The sequence below is a fragment of the Palaemon carinicauda genome, chromosome 6, assembly GCF_036898095.1.
Source record: "Palaemon carinicauda isolate YSFRI2023 chromosome 6, ASM3689809v2, whole genome shotgun sequence".
NCBI classification, from domain to species: Eukaryota; Metazoa; Arthropoda; class Malacostraca; order Decapoda; family Palaemonidae; genus Palaemon; species Palaemon carinicauda.
Window position 1 is genome coordinate 117,198,019 of NC_090730.1, and position 18,881 is coordinate 117,216,899.

Below are 18,881 nucleotides of genomic sequence, written 5' to 3' on the forward strand. Positions count from 1 at the left end.
ATATATATATATATATATGTATATAATATGCGAATGTGTGTGTTTGTGAGTGTGTTTGTGCTAATAAACATGCTAATTATACCATAATAAAAAATATAAAAAAGGACAGTATATACTCTGAACCGTTTTCTTATTATGGATTAAAAATTTATTAAAGACCAATGCCAACCACAAATACACAATAAATGGTTACATAATACCAGGCCTCACTTTGGTCAGACATGCTCCAAAACATTACAATTTAGATAAATTATAAATTTGTACAATCCACGTTTAGTATTCTCATTGCTGACGAACTTTGTCACATGAATTAATATGGAGATTATCATGTATGGTTTTGTATTGCAACTTATCTTTGTTATTACTAAATAATGAATCTTTTTTCTGTTCCTAATGAATCGTCTAATACAATTACAAGGTGTTTCAATTTATTGGTTATATTCCTAATCTAATTTCGTCCATATCCAATATATTCAAGGATACATTACCCGTAATACTTTTAAAGACATTGATATGCATTGCTGATTTCTTAGCCTAATTGCTATAACCTGAATGAAAATTCATATATGCAGAATTATTGGTGTTATTTAAGTAAATGATTACTTTCATTATGAAAATATAAAAAGAAAATCATCTGATGTCTGCACATTTGAAATTTTATTGACAATGAATAATTTAAAATAATTACTAGTGATAGTAGTTAGTAATTCTAAAGAAGATTCTCATAGGATAAAGATAATTAGTAACTTTTAATGAGTAATATCAAAAACTTTCAATATTACAGATTGTAGTCTACAAAAAATCTACGTATGATAAGCAAGAGCTGATGATTAGAATTATTAGAAATACTTCCCTTCCCCCGACACCACACAATTTCTCCAACACCTCCCTCTTTTCCAAATCTTTTCTCATTTAGAATTTTCTCACTATCTTTATGTAGTTTTAGGGTTTCTATACTTCAAGTTTTCTAATGTAAGATTCCTCTATTCCTTGTCTTTGAAGGTCTTTCATTATTGCTGAAGTTTTGAAAGAGTGAAAAGCTTCCGCATCGCCTATAAATGCCATACATAGTGGTTTGTCATACTCTGTTGAATTTTCAATTAGCTAGTTAATTACATCGATATGGTTAGTTGTTGAATACCCACTTTTAAAGCTTGCCTGCTCTCTTGGGTTATTAAAGTCTACATGGTTTTCTATTTGGCCTAATATGCTCTTTGCGAATATTTTGTATATTACTAGGTATAAATTTATTTGGCGGTAATTTTCCAGGTCTTTTTTGTCCCCACTTTTGTAAATTAGCATAATGATTAAATTTTTCAAGCTGTAGGTATGGAAAATTCTTGTAGATTTTTCAAATTTTACTGCTATGAAATCTCTTCTATGTATTATTGAATATATATATATATATATATATATATATATATATATATATATATATATATATATATATACAGTATATATATATATATATATATATATATATATATATATATATATATGTATGTATATATGCATATATATAATATAAACGTATATATACATATACATTCATAAGTATATATATATATATATATATATATATATATATATATATATATGTGTGTGTGTGTGTACATGAACATATATATTTGTATATGTATAAATATGTGCATATATATATATATATATATACATATATATATGTGTATATATATATATATATATATATATATATATATATATATATATATATATATATATGTATATATATACAGTATATACTGGGGCTAAAGTCCTATCATTGGAAGTGGAAATTTAAATGGGATTACAATGTAATTTGGTTGCTACGATTTTTTATCACTATCATTTGCAGTATTGAAATGCGATAGGATTAACAAATCTACGTGGCATGAAAACTCTATAATTCTATAATTGTTCAATAAGTTTATTGGCTTTCAATTTGATATATCTTTCAAACAAAGCCGGGGATTTAATTTGTGAGGTAACTAGTTGGGTGGTCTTCGTTGTTTCTCTATAATAAATAAAGATAGTTCAGTAGATAGGATGAAACGGTGAAAACAAAAATCTTATATCAGGTTTCTCTTTGGTGAAATGTCTAATATGAGAAAATTAAAAAAGGTTCCATGATAAAACGCTTGGATTTTACGAAAACTTTCAAACTTTGTTAAAACTAAAACCAAATAATCAAAATTTTGCGTTCAATAGTTGCTACATGAAAAATGTAGTAAAAGAGATGTGGAAGACTGAAATCATCCTTTTCTCTCTCTTTCTTTCTCTCTCTCTCTCTCTCTCTCTCTCTCTCTCTCTCTCTCTCTCTCTCTCTCACACACACACACACATCAAAATCCAATGTGGTGAAAATTCATTATATATGAGTTGGAAATAAAGCTGTTGTTTCTGGTATAAATCAAGTTGGAAGAGGTGGAGAGACTAACTACAATTCGACGAGTCAAGAATTGCAGTAGATTTATAGGAGCATTGATTACAGATATAAGTCAAAAGGTAGCCGTCACCTGATAAGGTTTTCCGGGAATATACAGTCATGTACTTAAAGTTATTGTAGACTACTGCTAAAAATTTTTATATATTTCATCGAGATGTTTTTATTACATAATGCATTTTCACGTTATAATACTCAATTTGAAAGAAAATATGGTTTAAAAACATAAAATAGGTCTAAAATAGCCTAAAATTGCGCTAGGTTCCGGGAGCTTAGAACCCTGCCCCTCCAGGACCCCAGCTCCTTCGAAATGTTTTTCAACTCCATTTTTTGAACTTGCTGGATCCGCACTTGATATATTATCTACCTTCCCTCGAGAGAAGTGCAAATCCAGCAGGTTCAAAATATGAAGTTGAAAAACATTTCGAAGGAGCTGGGGGCCCTGGAGTAGCGGGGCTCTAAGCTCCCGGAAGCTGACGCAATTTCAGGCTATTAAAAAAAAAAAAACTATCGTCAACTCTAAATCACTCAACTACCCCTGTTCCTTTCCTTAACGCGTAACAGTAATTGAGCTCATTCTCCAATTCATTCCGGTGTAAACAATGTTTAACATAAACTCTTTAGTCTAGCACTTAGCTTACTGAGTATAGTAAATTCTTTTTAATGAGGCGCATTTGCACCGACTCGCAGGGGTGCCCTTTTCGCTCGGAAAAGTTTCCTGATCGCTGATTGGTTAGAACTATCTTGTCCAACCAATCAGGAAACTTTTCCGAGCTAAAAGGGCACCGTTGCGAGTCGGTGCAAATCTGCCTCACTAAAAAGAATTAACTATAGTATGCTTGGTGCTGTCACGTAGTTTTTTTTTTTTTTTTTTTTTTTTTGCATTTTATCTGTAATCCATGTAAATTTCTAATTTTTAACCTTTTTTCTGTAGTTTATGTAAATTTGTAATTATTAACCTTTGTCCTGTAATCTATGTAAATTTGTAATTTTTAACCTTTATTTCTGTAATTTATGTAAATATGTATAGGCCAGGTATTGATTAAGTTGAATAGTAATAAGGATAGGGAAGTGGGGAATATGGGGAAAGGAAGAGTACCCCTGGATACAATCTAATTTATAGCTCAAAGGCAGGTACTCGGGATGGGAAAGATTAAGGAAATAGGGAGAAAGAGAAGTACAGGAGTAGAACAAAAGAAAGGGGCAGACCCTCTTGCGATATTAAGGAATTGGTATTATTATTTCCAGTTTGTAAATATGTATTTTCAACCTTTTTCTGTTTTTTATATATATATTTGTATTTTTAACCATTTATCTGTAATTTATATAAATTTTTATTTCTAATCTTTTTCCTGTAATACATATAAATTTGTATTTATAACTTTTTTATTTTGTAATTTATGTTCATTTGTATTTTTAACCTTTTTTCTGTAATTTTTGTAAGTTTGTATTTTGAACATTCTTTTCTGTAATCTCTAAATTTGGATTGTTAGTTTCGTGTTTGATAGTGTATTGTAAATTATAGTTTATTCATTGTATAGCATCATTCTTTCTCAGTTAAAAGTAATTTTGTGTACTTTACCAGTTGATGAGTATAAATTTGTTTATATTCACAATTTTACACCCTAGATGGGATATATATATATATATATATATATATATATATATATATATATATATATATATATATATATATACATATATACATATATATATGTGTATATATATATGTATATATATATAAATTTATATATATATATATATATGTATATATATATATATATATATATATATATATATATATATATATATATATATATATATATATATATATATGAATATTATTGCTGCTTTATATACTTGTATATACACAATTCTTACGTTCTTAGGTTTGTATACATACACAATACTGCAACTTCGTGTGCATATTTCTTAAAATATAAAATGTCATACATTCTTTTACAGAAGCTATGCTTACATCTATTTTTCCATTATTTTTACCCACACACGCATTTAGCCTCCTAATCTATCAATAACATAGACCTTCGCATACTTTCTTTGAATCGTGTTATGTGATTAGAAGTAAAATGATGCATTATAAAAAGTTGAAGTTTGCTGCATATAGAGAGATACGGCGGTAGAAGCTTAAAGGAGAATGCAAATAAAACCAAAAGGCTTGACGAGGTGGATCACGAGAACAAGACAATATTTGAATTAGGGTGGAAAAGCTAAGCGAGGAAAGAAAAATATAAAAAAAGAAATTGGGAAAAACGGGTTAGTTGTAGAAAAGAAGCAGTAAAAAAACAAGGAAGGATTGGGAAGTAAGAAGGAATATAGTTAGAAATGATGTATTAAGATATTTCTCACCTATCCCATGGACAGGGCAGGGTGTGAGAAATAATATATATAAAGAAAATTCAAGTGCATAATTCAGTATTATTGCCATGGATTATCTGCAACTATGAGCATCTGCTTTCTTCCTGGTTGAATTACGGTATTAGCTTTCAAATTTCATAGGAATTATTACTAATGTTGAAAATGGGAGAAAAACAAATATTTTTCATGCATCTCTTTGATCTAATCAGTATTTGGAAATTCTTATATAACGATAAATATTTCTTCATATAGCAAGTTTTTCTTCCTAAGCTTAGCTCAGATATTCAATAAGTAATAAAAGAACACACTAAATTATTTTTCGTTTTTTTCCAATTAGAAAACTATTCCTGTTTGTTAATATACAAATCTTTAATGAATCTTTTGATTTCAGATTGTATTCGAGGAATGACAGTCATGGAGATTGACGTTTGGACTCACGTCTTACTCCTGGCATTAGGTGCTGCTCATCTGGCCTGTGGTGAGTACAAATATTCCTCACCTCAATAACTTCTGTATCTTCATGGTTAAGTTATTGAGGATAGCCATTATGACTCTGTTATAAATGTTGCTTCTGACACTTCTATAAACTCCAATGAATCTTATTTCTATGGCTGTTATTACCACCGCCAACGAAGTTGGAAAGGATGTCATGTTTTCACTCCTGTTTGTCCGTTTATTTGTGAGTGAAAAACCTCCTGGCCACAATTTTACTCTCAGAGTAGTGAAACTTTCAGGAATTAATAGTAATGTTGAGACGTGGAAATTATTCAATTTCGAAAGTCCTAGGTCAAAAGTCCAGGTCAAGGTCGAGCAAAGGGTCGAGAAATAAGCTGCCGTGGCGGAGGTCATAATTTTACCGATAGAAAAGTGAAACTTTCAGGAATTAATTGTTATGATAAGACATGGATGTGATTCAGTTTTGAAAGGCCAAGGTCTAGCAAAAGGTCGAGAAATAAGTTGCAGTGGTGCAGGTCACAATTTTATTCATAGAATTGTGGAACTTTCTGGGATTGATTGTTATAATGAGAATTGGAAGTAATTAAATTTTGGAAGGCCTAGGTCAAAGGTCAAGTTCGTGCAAAAGGTCAAGAAATAAGCTACCTTGGCGGAGGTCACAATTTTAATCATAGAACTGTGAAACTTTTAGGGATTAGTTGCTATGATGAGACGTGGAAGTAATTCAGTTTTGAAAGGCCTTGGTCAAAGGTCAAGGTCAACTTCAAGCAAAAGGTCGAGAAATAAGCTGCCGTGGTGGAGGTCACAATTTTGCTCATATAATTGTGAAATTTTCAGGGATTAATTGTTATGATGAGACGTGGAATTGATTCAGTTTTGAATGCCTAGGTCAAAAGTCAAGGTCAACCTAAGGAGAAGGGTCAAGAAATAAGCTGGTGTGGTGGAGGTCACAATTTTACTCATAGAATTGTGGAACTTTCAGAAATTGGTTGTAATAATAAGACGTGGAAGTGATTTAGTTTTGAAAGGTCAAGGTCAAGGTCAAGCAAAAGGTCGAGAAATAAGCTTCTGTGGCAGAGGTCACAATTCTAATCATAGAATTGTGAAACTTTCAGGGAGTAATTGTTATGATGAAACGTAGAAGTGGTTCACTTTTGAAAGTCTTTAGTCAAAGGTCAAGGTCAAAGTCAAGCAAAAGGTCGAGAAATATGCTACCGTGGTGGAGGTCTGCGCTTTAATGAGTGCTCCTGTAGTTGTCATAATGTTATCATAATTCTCAATACGAATTTCCTTATCAAAATATAATTTTCATGCTTGATATCTCATTATTATTATTATTATTATTATTATTATTATTATTATTATTATTATTATTATTATTAAAACTAGCCACAATATACTTCTTCTTTTTGCCGTTGCTTCCATGTCCTAAATGACATCACTTTACTCATTTCTAGGACAGTATAAAAACAAATTGTTGAAATCAACATTTCAGATACTTATAGCGAATCGGTCAATATTATTTATGCTTGTACTATAATTATACAAAGAATTCTATCTATAATAAGGTATCCATTATTATTATTATTATTATTATTATTATTATTATTATTATTATTATTATTATCATTACGATAATGATGATGATGATTATGATTATAAATAGGATGGATATGATCATTGTGAATATGATTATGATGATTATGATTAAAATGCTTACCATGTTTATGATTTGATTATCATTATTACTACGAATTCTATAATGGTTATAATGATTATACTTATGTTGGTTATGAATATGAATATGATGATTATGATTTTTATTGATATTGATATTTATGATTAATATGATTATAATGATTATGATTATGGTTATTTTTAACATGGCAATAATGTTTATGATTACGACTATAACTATAATTATGATGATATCTATCATGATTATCATTATAAACATTATGATGATTATGATTACGATGATGCTTATTATGATCATCACGATAATTATTATGATGATTATGATTATGATGACGAGATGTTAATTCCAGTTATTGCTCTACGAATGTATCTTATTCTTAAGGCCTAATCTTGCTCTGCCATTATTATCCCTTCTGTTTCCTTTTCAAGTTATTCATATTTCGCCACTGGCCAATTCTTCAGTTGTCTCATGAGTTCTCCATGTATTCGTTTTCTTTGCTGTTCTTCTATTCTCTTTTTTTTTCTATTTTTTCCTTATATACTTCTGGGTCCTCATTATTATTATCATTATTATTATTATTATTATTATTATTATTATTATTATTATTATTATTAATCGTTAGGGCGATTGGTGATTATCATTTTTATCTTCTTTCTCGCTGAAAACTTGAATTCGATAATCATACACAAACCATCTTCATTTTTTGCATCACTTATATGATTTCCGACAAATTCACTGAACGTTTTTTATTACAAATCACACTTCCCTTAACTCTATTCACTTTAAATAACTGGAGTTATAATTTCCACCAAAGAAATTGGAACCACTTCTTTGAGAGTGAAACTTATAGCATATAACATCTTGCTTTTCCAACTAGGGTTGTAGCTTGGCTAGTAATAATAATAATAATAATAATAATAATAATAATAATAATAATAATAATAATAATAATATCGAAAAATTTATCTCTAATTTTCTATAGTGACAGAGGTATATAAATCTTGTAGAGTAGCAGTATTTCATACTGGTCAAAATGATGTTGATATAAAATTGACAATATACTAAATGTATTTTCGTGGTTATGTTCCATCTGATCTATTAATAATACGCGTTTGCTTGGTTACTTGAAGATATTTTTGTTACCATGAAATCGTTGTGTGTTTATAAACGAGTGTGGGATTATAGTTTTTCTAGTCGTGATAATTTGATTATGCTAAAGTATGGAAGTAGTACTATAGTTACCATTTCAAAAGTGTTAGATTAGAAAAGACTTGTAAAAAAAAGAAAAACAACCATTTCTTAGAAAATCAGCTCATTCGCGTTTTCATTTAATAAGAAAATATAGACACTAAACCTAACGAGATTCTTTAAAGACATATCAGATCCTGCAAGCTTCGTGAATGATTCACTCTGAGGGCTAAAGCTGGACGAATGTTGCTTTAATAGTATTTAAAATCACTATGAAAAATATAATTACCACATTTCACTACGTATCTCAGGAGAAAATCCTTCAACCATTAACGATATTATGTATTCATCACAATTTAGTTTTATGATTATCATGAAAGAATTGGTGATACGAATATTTTTCATGAATGAAGCTTCCCCTTATGATGATATTGCATTTTCAAATGTTAGAAGAATCTCTTGTCTCCATCCATTTCAATACCCAATATAATAATTTCTGTTTTAGAAGGATCTTCCTAAAACCTAATTTGCACTGAACACTGAAAATAATGTAGTACCCAATCAATGTTTAATGTATTTTAAACTATTTGTTTATTTCCAGAATTACAAATGTATATATAAATATTTTTGTTTAGTTGTTATATAAAATATAACTATTCCAGTGTTTCCTCTTCATGAAAACATGTTCTAATTCACAATTACTAGATCAACCGGAACCGAAATACACAATGAATAAGGGTGAAAATTAAAAAGGAGGGGTTTATACATTGCCTTTATAACTGTTTATCATCTGCTTTTTCCTTACCTTTCTTCGCTTATAATAATCTTATAGGGAGAAAAAAATGAACGTAGAAGTGCAGACCGTTTTCGCTGCTTCCCCACGGTAATTTCTCTTATGTACATTATATATAACGTGTTTTCTGGATCATATTTCAAAATAAATAAGGTGTACGCCTACACATACTAGCACGATGGTTGCACTCGAAAATTGTATTTACCTTGTATCACAGAGAGAGGTAGTAAGGTTATCACATATAATAATGTGTTTGTTACATATGTATATACACGTCCGCAAACACACCCATATATATATATATATATATATATATATATATATATATATATATATATACATATATATATATGTACATATATATACATATATATATATATATATATATATATATATATATATATATATATATATATATATATGTATATATACATATATATGTATATATATATATACATATATATATATATATATATATGATAAATTTTTTTTTTTTTTTTTTTGCACATTTAAACGTGTTTCTTTCATATTTCAAATAAGCCATATATATTAATACATTAAAGTCTGGATTCTCTTAACGACCTCGGGATCAGAGCCCAAGGCGGAACCGCCCAAAGACTATGATATCGGACCGGCGGGGATTTGAACCCTCGTCCAGGATATCTGTATGCCAGTGACCATACCACTTCGTGGCGGAGTGGTATGGTCACTGGCATACAGATATCCTGGACGAGGGTTCAAATCCCCGCCGGTCCGATATCATAGTCTTTGGGCGGTTCCGCCTTGGGCTCTGATCCCGAGGTCGTTAAGAGAATCCAGACTTTAATATATTAATATATATGGCTTATTTGAAATATATATATATATATGTGTGTGTGTATATATATATATATATATATATATATATATATATATATATATATATATATATATATATATATATAGTATGACATCTGGTTTTATAACATTTATTCTGGGCAAGGATGCTCAATTCAAACTCTTTCCTGATTGGGTCGTGGTCTTCAAGAGTACAGTGACTAACAAAGCATATAATCCACCAGGGAAGCAATAGAAGTGTCATCGATTTGTTAATATAACATAATCCTTAGCATCGAAAAACAGTGTTCATTTATGCAAATGTCAAGGGTGATATTTAATGCCTCTTTTGAGGTATTGGTAGAAAGGATTAGGTCGCTAGCAAACACTTTCTTGAAGATACATTCGATGATCTTGTGATAGGTACTTGTATAAGGGAAACGCTCCTCCTAAAGATTTTGGTTTTCTTACTACATGAAAATGCTGTCACTTCCCTGATGCTACTGGGACCTATAAAGAATCATTAGAAAAATCAAGAAAAAAAAGAAAGATGTATTAAGGAAGTTGAAAGAAGCAGCTACACTCGCCCATCTTTGGGTATCTATAGGGATAGAAAAGAGTCTGACACGGAGAGTCAACGAAAACTATAGATTGAATTGAGGAAGTCATTGAAACGATTATTGGAAAACTTGCAAGGCTGACAGAATGATGGCTTTTGGAACCTAGCAGTCATCCCTTACTGCAAGTACCAGAATGATCTCTTGAACCTATGCCCAAATTATAACCTGCTTTGTAAGCCCTCTAATGCCAAAAGAAGCGTGAAACCTGGCAGTATCATTCTTGATCTTGTGCAAACAGGGAATGTTTCTACTACATGGGTTTCATCTTGAGTAATATACTCAATATGAAGTTGCAACAGTGTTACAGTATCTGAGAGCAAAAGCACATTGAGGTGGCTAGGCAGCACTTTATTTGCCTGAACATATCGGTAAGAAAGTGACATGAGTCAGTCCTACTTACATCTTCTTGCAAACAGATCACTTTCTGCTAAAAGTTGATGCTATTCAAATGATCACCAGAATTCTGGTAGTTCGCATAAAATAGAAGGCTACAAAAATTATTGAAGGAGTCATAGCTCAATGGGATAACATTGAACACATCATTAACTGGTGTAAGTTTTACCTGGTCTATCTATGAGGCTACTGGTACTCCTAGGATGATAATTCTATTAAACCCTGTGATTAGCCAAATCAACAAACTCATCTGTCATTTGACAAAGAAAGGGATACTTATCGTATCAACTATCATTTTATCCTACTACAGCATTGTCTCTTCTTGGAGGTACTTCAAATCAACCACCTCCAGGAATTCAGGTTCACCAATAGGAAAAAAAAAATTATTGGAGCATTAGTGGTATAGTTGCCTGCATGTGTACAAAGAATTTGGTGTAAACTTGAATACCTTATAAAGAAAAGGATTGATTGCCAAACTGCTATCAATTTCAGATAAACAGTCTCAAGCAGTATCCTCTTCAAACCTTACTTAAAAGTCTGGCCATATGAATATATAGTAGTGTACCACACGATCGTATGTAATGACATTTCTTTTTATTTGTACATAATATCCTTTGTATCTTCGCTCTCCCCTCGCTCTGACAGGGACCTGAATAAACATATCTGTTTTTCTCACCGTTAACTGTTAACAGAAACAGTTGTTGGTTGAACATGAAATTGCCTGTTATGTTTTTATGTCCTTCTTGCCTGCACTTGATGTATATATAAGCTGATGTTCTGTAATAAAGTTACTTAGTTGCTTTCATCCCGCTTTTGAGTCACAACATACTCTTGGCTCGTCACATTGGTGATCCCGGAAGTTGACTCGCTCCTCCCGCCTTCCCCCCCCCCCCTCACTGTTACTATGGCCGCCCCATTGAAACTTTCGTCATTCGCCAGCGGAGAGGCGTTTGTTTGGTTTCAGGGTGTAGAAGTCCAGTTCCGCATAAAGGGCGTGACTTGCTCAACCACCAAAGCAGATTATGTTCTCGCGGCGATACCCGAGGACACCTTCCCAGAAATCTCCGATTGGCTTTGTGAATAAGGAGACACCCCAATAGCATATGACACCCTCAAAACATACCTTCTGCAGCAGTACTCTCCGTCGCCAGCCGCCCGTATAGCAAAGCTTTTTCAGCTCTCTCATCAACTGTTGGGAGACCAAAGGGCTTCGCTTGCCCTCGGGAAATGACCAGTATTGCTCGCCTGCAACCTGCCGCAGACGGATCTCCTCGTGAGGTGAACCTATTTCGTGCCCTTTGGGTATGCCGTTTACCCAAACCTGTACGCGCTGCCAGACCCGATGTCGATAGTTTACCCATAAAGGACTTGATGACCAAAGCCGACGCCCTTATGGACAGCCACTTCACGACCTTCAAGACCTCCATCAACGCCTCCACTCCTGACGAAGAGGACACCTATTCAATGTCAACCGAAGCTGACGTGAATGCCGTAGGACACACACGCCTACCCCGTGACGAGCCGGAGCGGCGACAAAGCCACCCATCACCCACCACTCGCTCGCTCCCCAACCAACGACTTCTACAGCCACTTACTACTGCCCATCGGCCGCAGTTTTACTACTACCACTCCAGATTCGGGACTGCCGCGAAGAAATGTGCCAAAGATTGTCAGTGGCCGAAAAAACGTGTAAGTAGGCCATCGCTCGTGGCGGTGGCATCCCGTTTTTCTAATCTTTTCTTTTTACATGATGCAGGAACGGGCGTGCGATTTTTGGTAGACACGGGTACTTGTCGTTCTCTTTTGCCAAGGGAACTCTTCAGGACACGACGTAGTCTGTCTAAGTTTGCCGACATCCGCCTGGTAGCTGCCAGCGGATCTGCGATACCCACCTACGGTTACGAGCACCTCACATTATCGTTTGGAAATGGTAAATATAATTGGAAGTTTCTCGTTGCTGACGTCACATTGCCAATCCTTGGTGCGGATTTCCTCTCTCATTTCCACCTTCTGGTCGATGTCGCCCACTGACGATTGGTCAACGCAGACTCACCTCCTCACGTCGTACCCGGAAATTTTCTGTCCAGAACTTCGCGAAACACCCATGGCTCCTGCCAAACATGGTATTCATCACCATATCAAGATGACAGGGCCCCCAGTCTTCGGAAAATTCAGACGTCTGGCACCAGATTGATTGGCAGCCGCCAACCAGACTTACAAGCCCCCAGCGAAGCATCACATACCAACAGACTTGCACTCTGCAACGCACTTCTTCCTACGCAATGACGCTAGCAAGCCACCACTAATGCCCCCTTACACAGGCCCTTTCCTTGTGATCTGACGCAGTCTGAAAGCATTCCTACTAAACATTTGTGGCAAAGAAGACTGGGTCTTCATTGATTGTCTAAAAACCTGCTTATTTCCTGCCAGATGACCCGCCTGCAGTTCGCCTCTCTAGATCAGGGCGCCCTATTTAACATGTACAGTATGTCCTTTTTTGGGGGGGAGCCATGTACCAACCATGTGTCACATAATCGTACATAGTAACAACATTTTTTTTTGTACATAATATCCTTTGTATCTTCGTTCTCCCCTCGCACTGACAGGGACCTGAATAAACATGTCTGTTTTTCTCACCGTTAACTGTTAACAGAACCGGTTGTCAGTTGAACATGAAATTGCCTGTTATGTTTTTATGTCCTTCTTGCCTGGACTTGATGAATATATAAGCTGATGTTCTGTAATAAAGTTACTCAGTTGCTTTCAGCCCGCTTTTGAGTCGCAACCTACTCTTGGCTCGTCACAGTATCCACCGCCACGTGGACCTTCAGGAGAAACCTGGTGACCATTAAGAAAGAAGAGATGGCAGAAGAATTAGAGAAGATGAAACAAGAAGCTGCCCTTGTGTAACTCTTGGTAGCCATAGTGACAAAAGAGAACCCCAAAAAGAGTCAATGAAATTCTTGAGAATGAATCATGTCAGCATAAAGAAGTCCCCAAAGGGAAAACTATTCTAACATGACAAAGCTACCAAGACTGATTAGGTGATACCAGAAGGATGACTTCCTTAACCTGACATGTATCTCTCTCACTAAGGACCAGTGGGCTCTATTGAGTCTTTGTTTGACCTGTTACATAATCTAGAAGACCTTCTGAGACTGTAATAAGCCTAATCTTGAAACCTCAGGGGGGAAAATTCTCAATCTTGAGTACGATGGAAATGTTTTTACTATATTGTTAATTTCTACAAGTACCATCCTTGACCAATTCCCCAAGAAGAGGTAGAGCAGTATCAGGATCTTGGAGCAACAGAACATTGAGGAAGCCAAGGAGTCTCCCTCAAACTTGAGTAACAAGAGGTTTGCATATCTCTCCCTCTAAATGAATGACTATGTGTCCAATATTCAAGAGGATCTTCAAGAACCTAATATATGTCATGAAAATCTGGCCAAGCAAGCTCACTGGAGGAGACAACACATGTAGGCTAATGATTACGTTAAAAGCCCTATGATAGTAAGAGTACTTTATCCCTCGTGATTTATATATTAATGGAAGATTCATAAACGAAGGGTTTCATGCACCTTAAAATTAACCAGATATTTAACAATACCCATCAAATGGAGAGGAGATTAGTGCAAATCCTATCTCTGTTTATTTCTTTGCATTACAGCATCAATTTCTAGGGCTAATCCAAAGCAACAAGGGAATCATAACCTCAATAGATTTGGAGTTCCCTTCTTGAATATACTGTCAATAAGACTATTGAATGGTGCTGGGACACTATTGGACTATTCTACAAAGACATTTCGTTACATGACGCTTCACTACTGGACAGTTCGTCACTATGACCCTTTGCTACCAGGACAATATGCTACCAAAAGCACAGATTTATTCTTTTTCATCCTGGGAGATATTTTTTATTGGAGTTGTAAATTGCATAATGATAACAATGACAAAAACTAGTTTTTGTTGAAACCTTTACTACTTCTATCATCAACTACCATTTTTCATAAACTATTCCAAAAATGAGAAAAACAATCGTTCAATTAAAAGTCATTATTTACATACTTGTTAGTATTAATTACAAAGTGTGTATTATAAAACTGAAAGATGATAAAGTATTTATAAGTTTGCGTCACTCACAATGCATGTATTCCACCGCAATTTTGCTTTTGTTTATCATATATAAGATTCAAATCTCCACAAACTTGATTTGTTTTCATCTGGATATATTCTTCCTAGGCATATTGACTGACCAAGGGTTCAAGCGCTATTAATAATAGGACTTGGTGTATTGCAAATGAAATAAGAAAGAGTGGTAGTATAATTATATTAAAAAGGTATTTAGTATTTAAGTCTTTTGAATACTTGGTGGATGGTAAATAAAATAAGATTAAGTAATTATACAGGTAGTACAGTTAAAATCAAAAGAACGCCGACACTCGGGGGAAATCTTTCACCAGATGTCTCTAGTGTTCCCATGACAAAACAGACAAGGTGTTGCTCTTCTTACTACTTCTACAAAATGGGCGGAGCCTTCTCCAACCTTAGCGAACCAAAGTCAGTAAAGGGCTGTCTTTATTAGCAAAAGCATACAAAAGTTACAAATCGAGTTGCCCTATTTTAATCCTCTATTATCATTTGACGTCTCAACTATCCACTGCAAATACAAAACACACACATTTTATATATATATATATATATATATATATATATATATATATATATATATATATATATATATATATATAATTAGTAATTTTTCGTAGGTGGGGCCTAGTAGACAGTCCGGCACTGAGGAAAAAAGGAAGTCATTTCTGTTTTAGGGGGTGGGGAGAGAAGTTAAATGAGTATTCTTGATACAACCTGTAAGATATTGTATCACTGCCTAAATATTATTTGATAACCGTTAGTGTTCTAGCAAATATTTTTAACCGTATTCATAATTGGTTGATTTGTAAAAGATAGCAGGAGTAAAATAAAGTAGTTGTTGTTGGTTGTTTGATAAGTAACGAAATTTAAGTATCACCATTGCATAATAGATAATCAGTGATGGATACAATATATACTGATGACTTCATAACACCTGGAATACAATAAGAATTTATTACTTCGTATAGAAAATAATTGGAGGTAAATGAGGACGCTATTACATTCTGGCAAATCCTATCAGAAATTTGTTTTATTGACAAATCATATAAAAAATGCAAACTTTTTAGTCTCAGAACGACGTAATTTTCCGAAATTTTGTCATGAAACTATGATATACATCTTTTCCCAAATTGTATTCTATAAATTGTCGGAAAAATACATTTGCAGATGGCATAAGCACAAAGTTATTCCCCATACTAATGCCCTGACTGCAAGTTATCAATGATTACATAATTGCTAGTATCTTTATCTTGAGAAATTACATTACCTGGAGATCAAACTGACTTCTTATCAATTTCATGCACAACGTTCTCTCAGTCTTGATTCAAATAAGCTTAACTCTGTATGATAAAGTCCCTATTTACAGTGATCAAGTGCCCGAACTAGCACACCTATGTGGTGTTGGATGTGGCTCTATCCGTGAAGATCTAGTTCGGAGTCATATGGATAGTCATCCATACCAGCTCCTCCGCCTATCAAGATGGTAGTTGAACCATAATTTCTACAGCTGATTCAGTAAGCGGGAAAGGGAAAAACCAAATATTAAAATATCTCGAAAATAAATGTTTGATTGTCCTTTTAATCACTAAATCACACAGCTGAGGAGCGATACCCTTGGATTCCTAGATATTTTCTCTCATTCACCAGATTTTATTTTCTGAGCTTCTTCCTCTATCCCCTGACATGTCTTGTTAGGTATTTATTCTTCAACATTTTTGTTCCCCTATTTCATTATTTATCATTTGTGGTCCTTTCTTTCATTCTTTAATCATATATTTATCAAACGTTCTTATTATTTTCAAAATGGATGGCCTTCCCCTCTGGTGCTCGTCTTAGAACGTCAATATTAGTTCCTAGCTTCTCACTATCCCTCCAGAAAAGAAATCTCTTCCGAGTGGCAGCATGTAACACCTTCACTGGACCATTCCAACCTGGAACTATTTGATATTTGCGTAAAGCCAAGACAAGATATTCATTAGCTGGATTCAGAGATAGGGCATTTGGAGCACTGTAATCCATTTCCCTCACTCTTCGATTTTACAATCTCCATTAAAAAAAAAAAAAATTTGCATTGTGAAGCATGGTTCCATGAATAAGTGGTGTCACTCAGATTTTTTTTTCATACAATTTATGTCTTATTCCATTATCACTATTCCAGTTACCGAAAATACCTTGATTGATTTATAAAAAAAGCACTACAAAATATAATGATCCAACTATACCGAGCCAGAAAAAAACCCAGACATGAAATGTCGTGTCTGAGGCCTTTGTCCTACAGTACACTAGAAACAGATAGATTAGTTGTTATGTGTGTAGTATATTAAGGTCTAAATTCAGGAGAGTAGCACCATCTCCATATGCAAAGAGCTTGCTTTCTAGGGCATCCACATTAAAAAAAAATCAGATAATATGGCAGTGACGGAAATTGGGCGGTTATCAGCAGGCTAGAGCTACCTCAAACACATGCCCCAGTTCTACAACAGGCATAATATTTATATATATATATATATATATATATATATATATATATATATATATATATATATATATATATTTATATATATATATATATGTGTGTGTGTGTGTGTGTGTGTGTGTGTTATGTTTGTGTGTAATAGCAATTTTCGTGCCAGTTTCTCGGACCAGGGTTCAATTCCCCGGTCGACCAGAAACTATTATCTCTGAATTGATTCCCCCTTGGTTTTCTGATCCCGAGGTATAGAGAGAATCCAGATATTAAGGGAGTTTAATGTATGGCTTATATCGATATGAAAAACACGTCTAAACGTGCAAAATTTATTATATATATGTATATATATATATATATATATATATATATATATATATATATATATATATATATGTGTGTGTGTGTGTGTGTGTGTGTGTGTGTGTGTGTAAAAATCACAAAAGCTAACATGTGATGAACATAAAATAATTAAGTATTATAGCCACGAAAGGAAAAATGAAAACACGAACTCAGTTCTCCTTTCGTGACGATAATATATATATATATATATATATATATATATATATATATATATATATATATATATATATATGTATATAATATATATATATATATATATATATATATATATATATATATATATGTGTGTGTGTGTGTGTGTGTGTGTGCGTGTGTGAGATAACTTGAAGAACTTGGCAGACAACTTTAGAGCTAAGAAATCAGTGGTCTTGATAAATAAAAACGAAGGAAAAATAACATTTGGGTCTACACCTCCATAAGCATCAACATCCATAAAGATTGTCTTAATTTCATAGGACTTAAATGCTAAACTAGTTAGTTTAGCCTCAGAAAAAAACAGGAATGAGGAAGATCTAGTTTCTTAATAATCTACTTACTGGCTGTTATGGTCAGCTATATCAAATCCCCTTCAATGTTTTATTCCCCCATCAATTAAAATATCATAGAAATTAGCAAAATAGTAACAGGTAAGAAAATAATACCCAGCAAACACACACACACACACACACACACACACACATATATATATATATATATATATATATATATATATATATATATATATATATATATATATACACGTGTGTGCGCGTGTGAAGGTACCCCGTTCCTATTCTTCCCATGTTAACTTTCGTTTTGTCGTCCCGATTGCGTATCAATCTTTTAGGGGTCCTGATGAAGGGCAACAAACTCTTTCCTCGAAGTATTCGTTTGACCAGTTCCTCTCCTCCTGCCGTTGCGCTTCTTGATCGAATTTCTTTTGGCAAACATCTTGAAGGCGTTTCATGACGACGGAACCCAATTGAACCATTGATCCCTTTGTAATTAAAATATCCTTTTTATAACGACCGTAAGAGGTCTCGTGTCTCAAATTGCCTCTCCTAATGATGATGATTTAGATTGACCCGCCTATATACAAGGCGGACCACGGGCCCTTGCGTTGGCAGCCCGTAAGGGGT

General features: G+C 33.6%; 1 protein-coding gene across 1 annotated transcript in view; it reads left to right on the forward strand.

The window, feature by feature from the left end:
- The window catches only part of LOC137642178 (uncharacterized), a 497,631-nt gene that overhangs the window by 128,511 nt on the left and 350,239 nt on the right, over positions 1-18,881 (forward strand). Inside the window, exon 2 of the mRNA XM_068374726.1 lies at positions 5,208-5,294. Within this exon, the coding sequence (XP_068230827.1) occupies positions 5,222-5,294 (73 nt within the window). The 5' untranslated portion in view covers positions 5,208-5,221. The remainder of the gene's footprint in view (positions 1-5,207; positions 5,295-18,881) is intronic.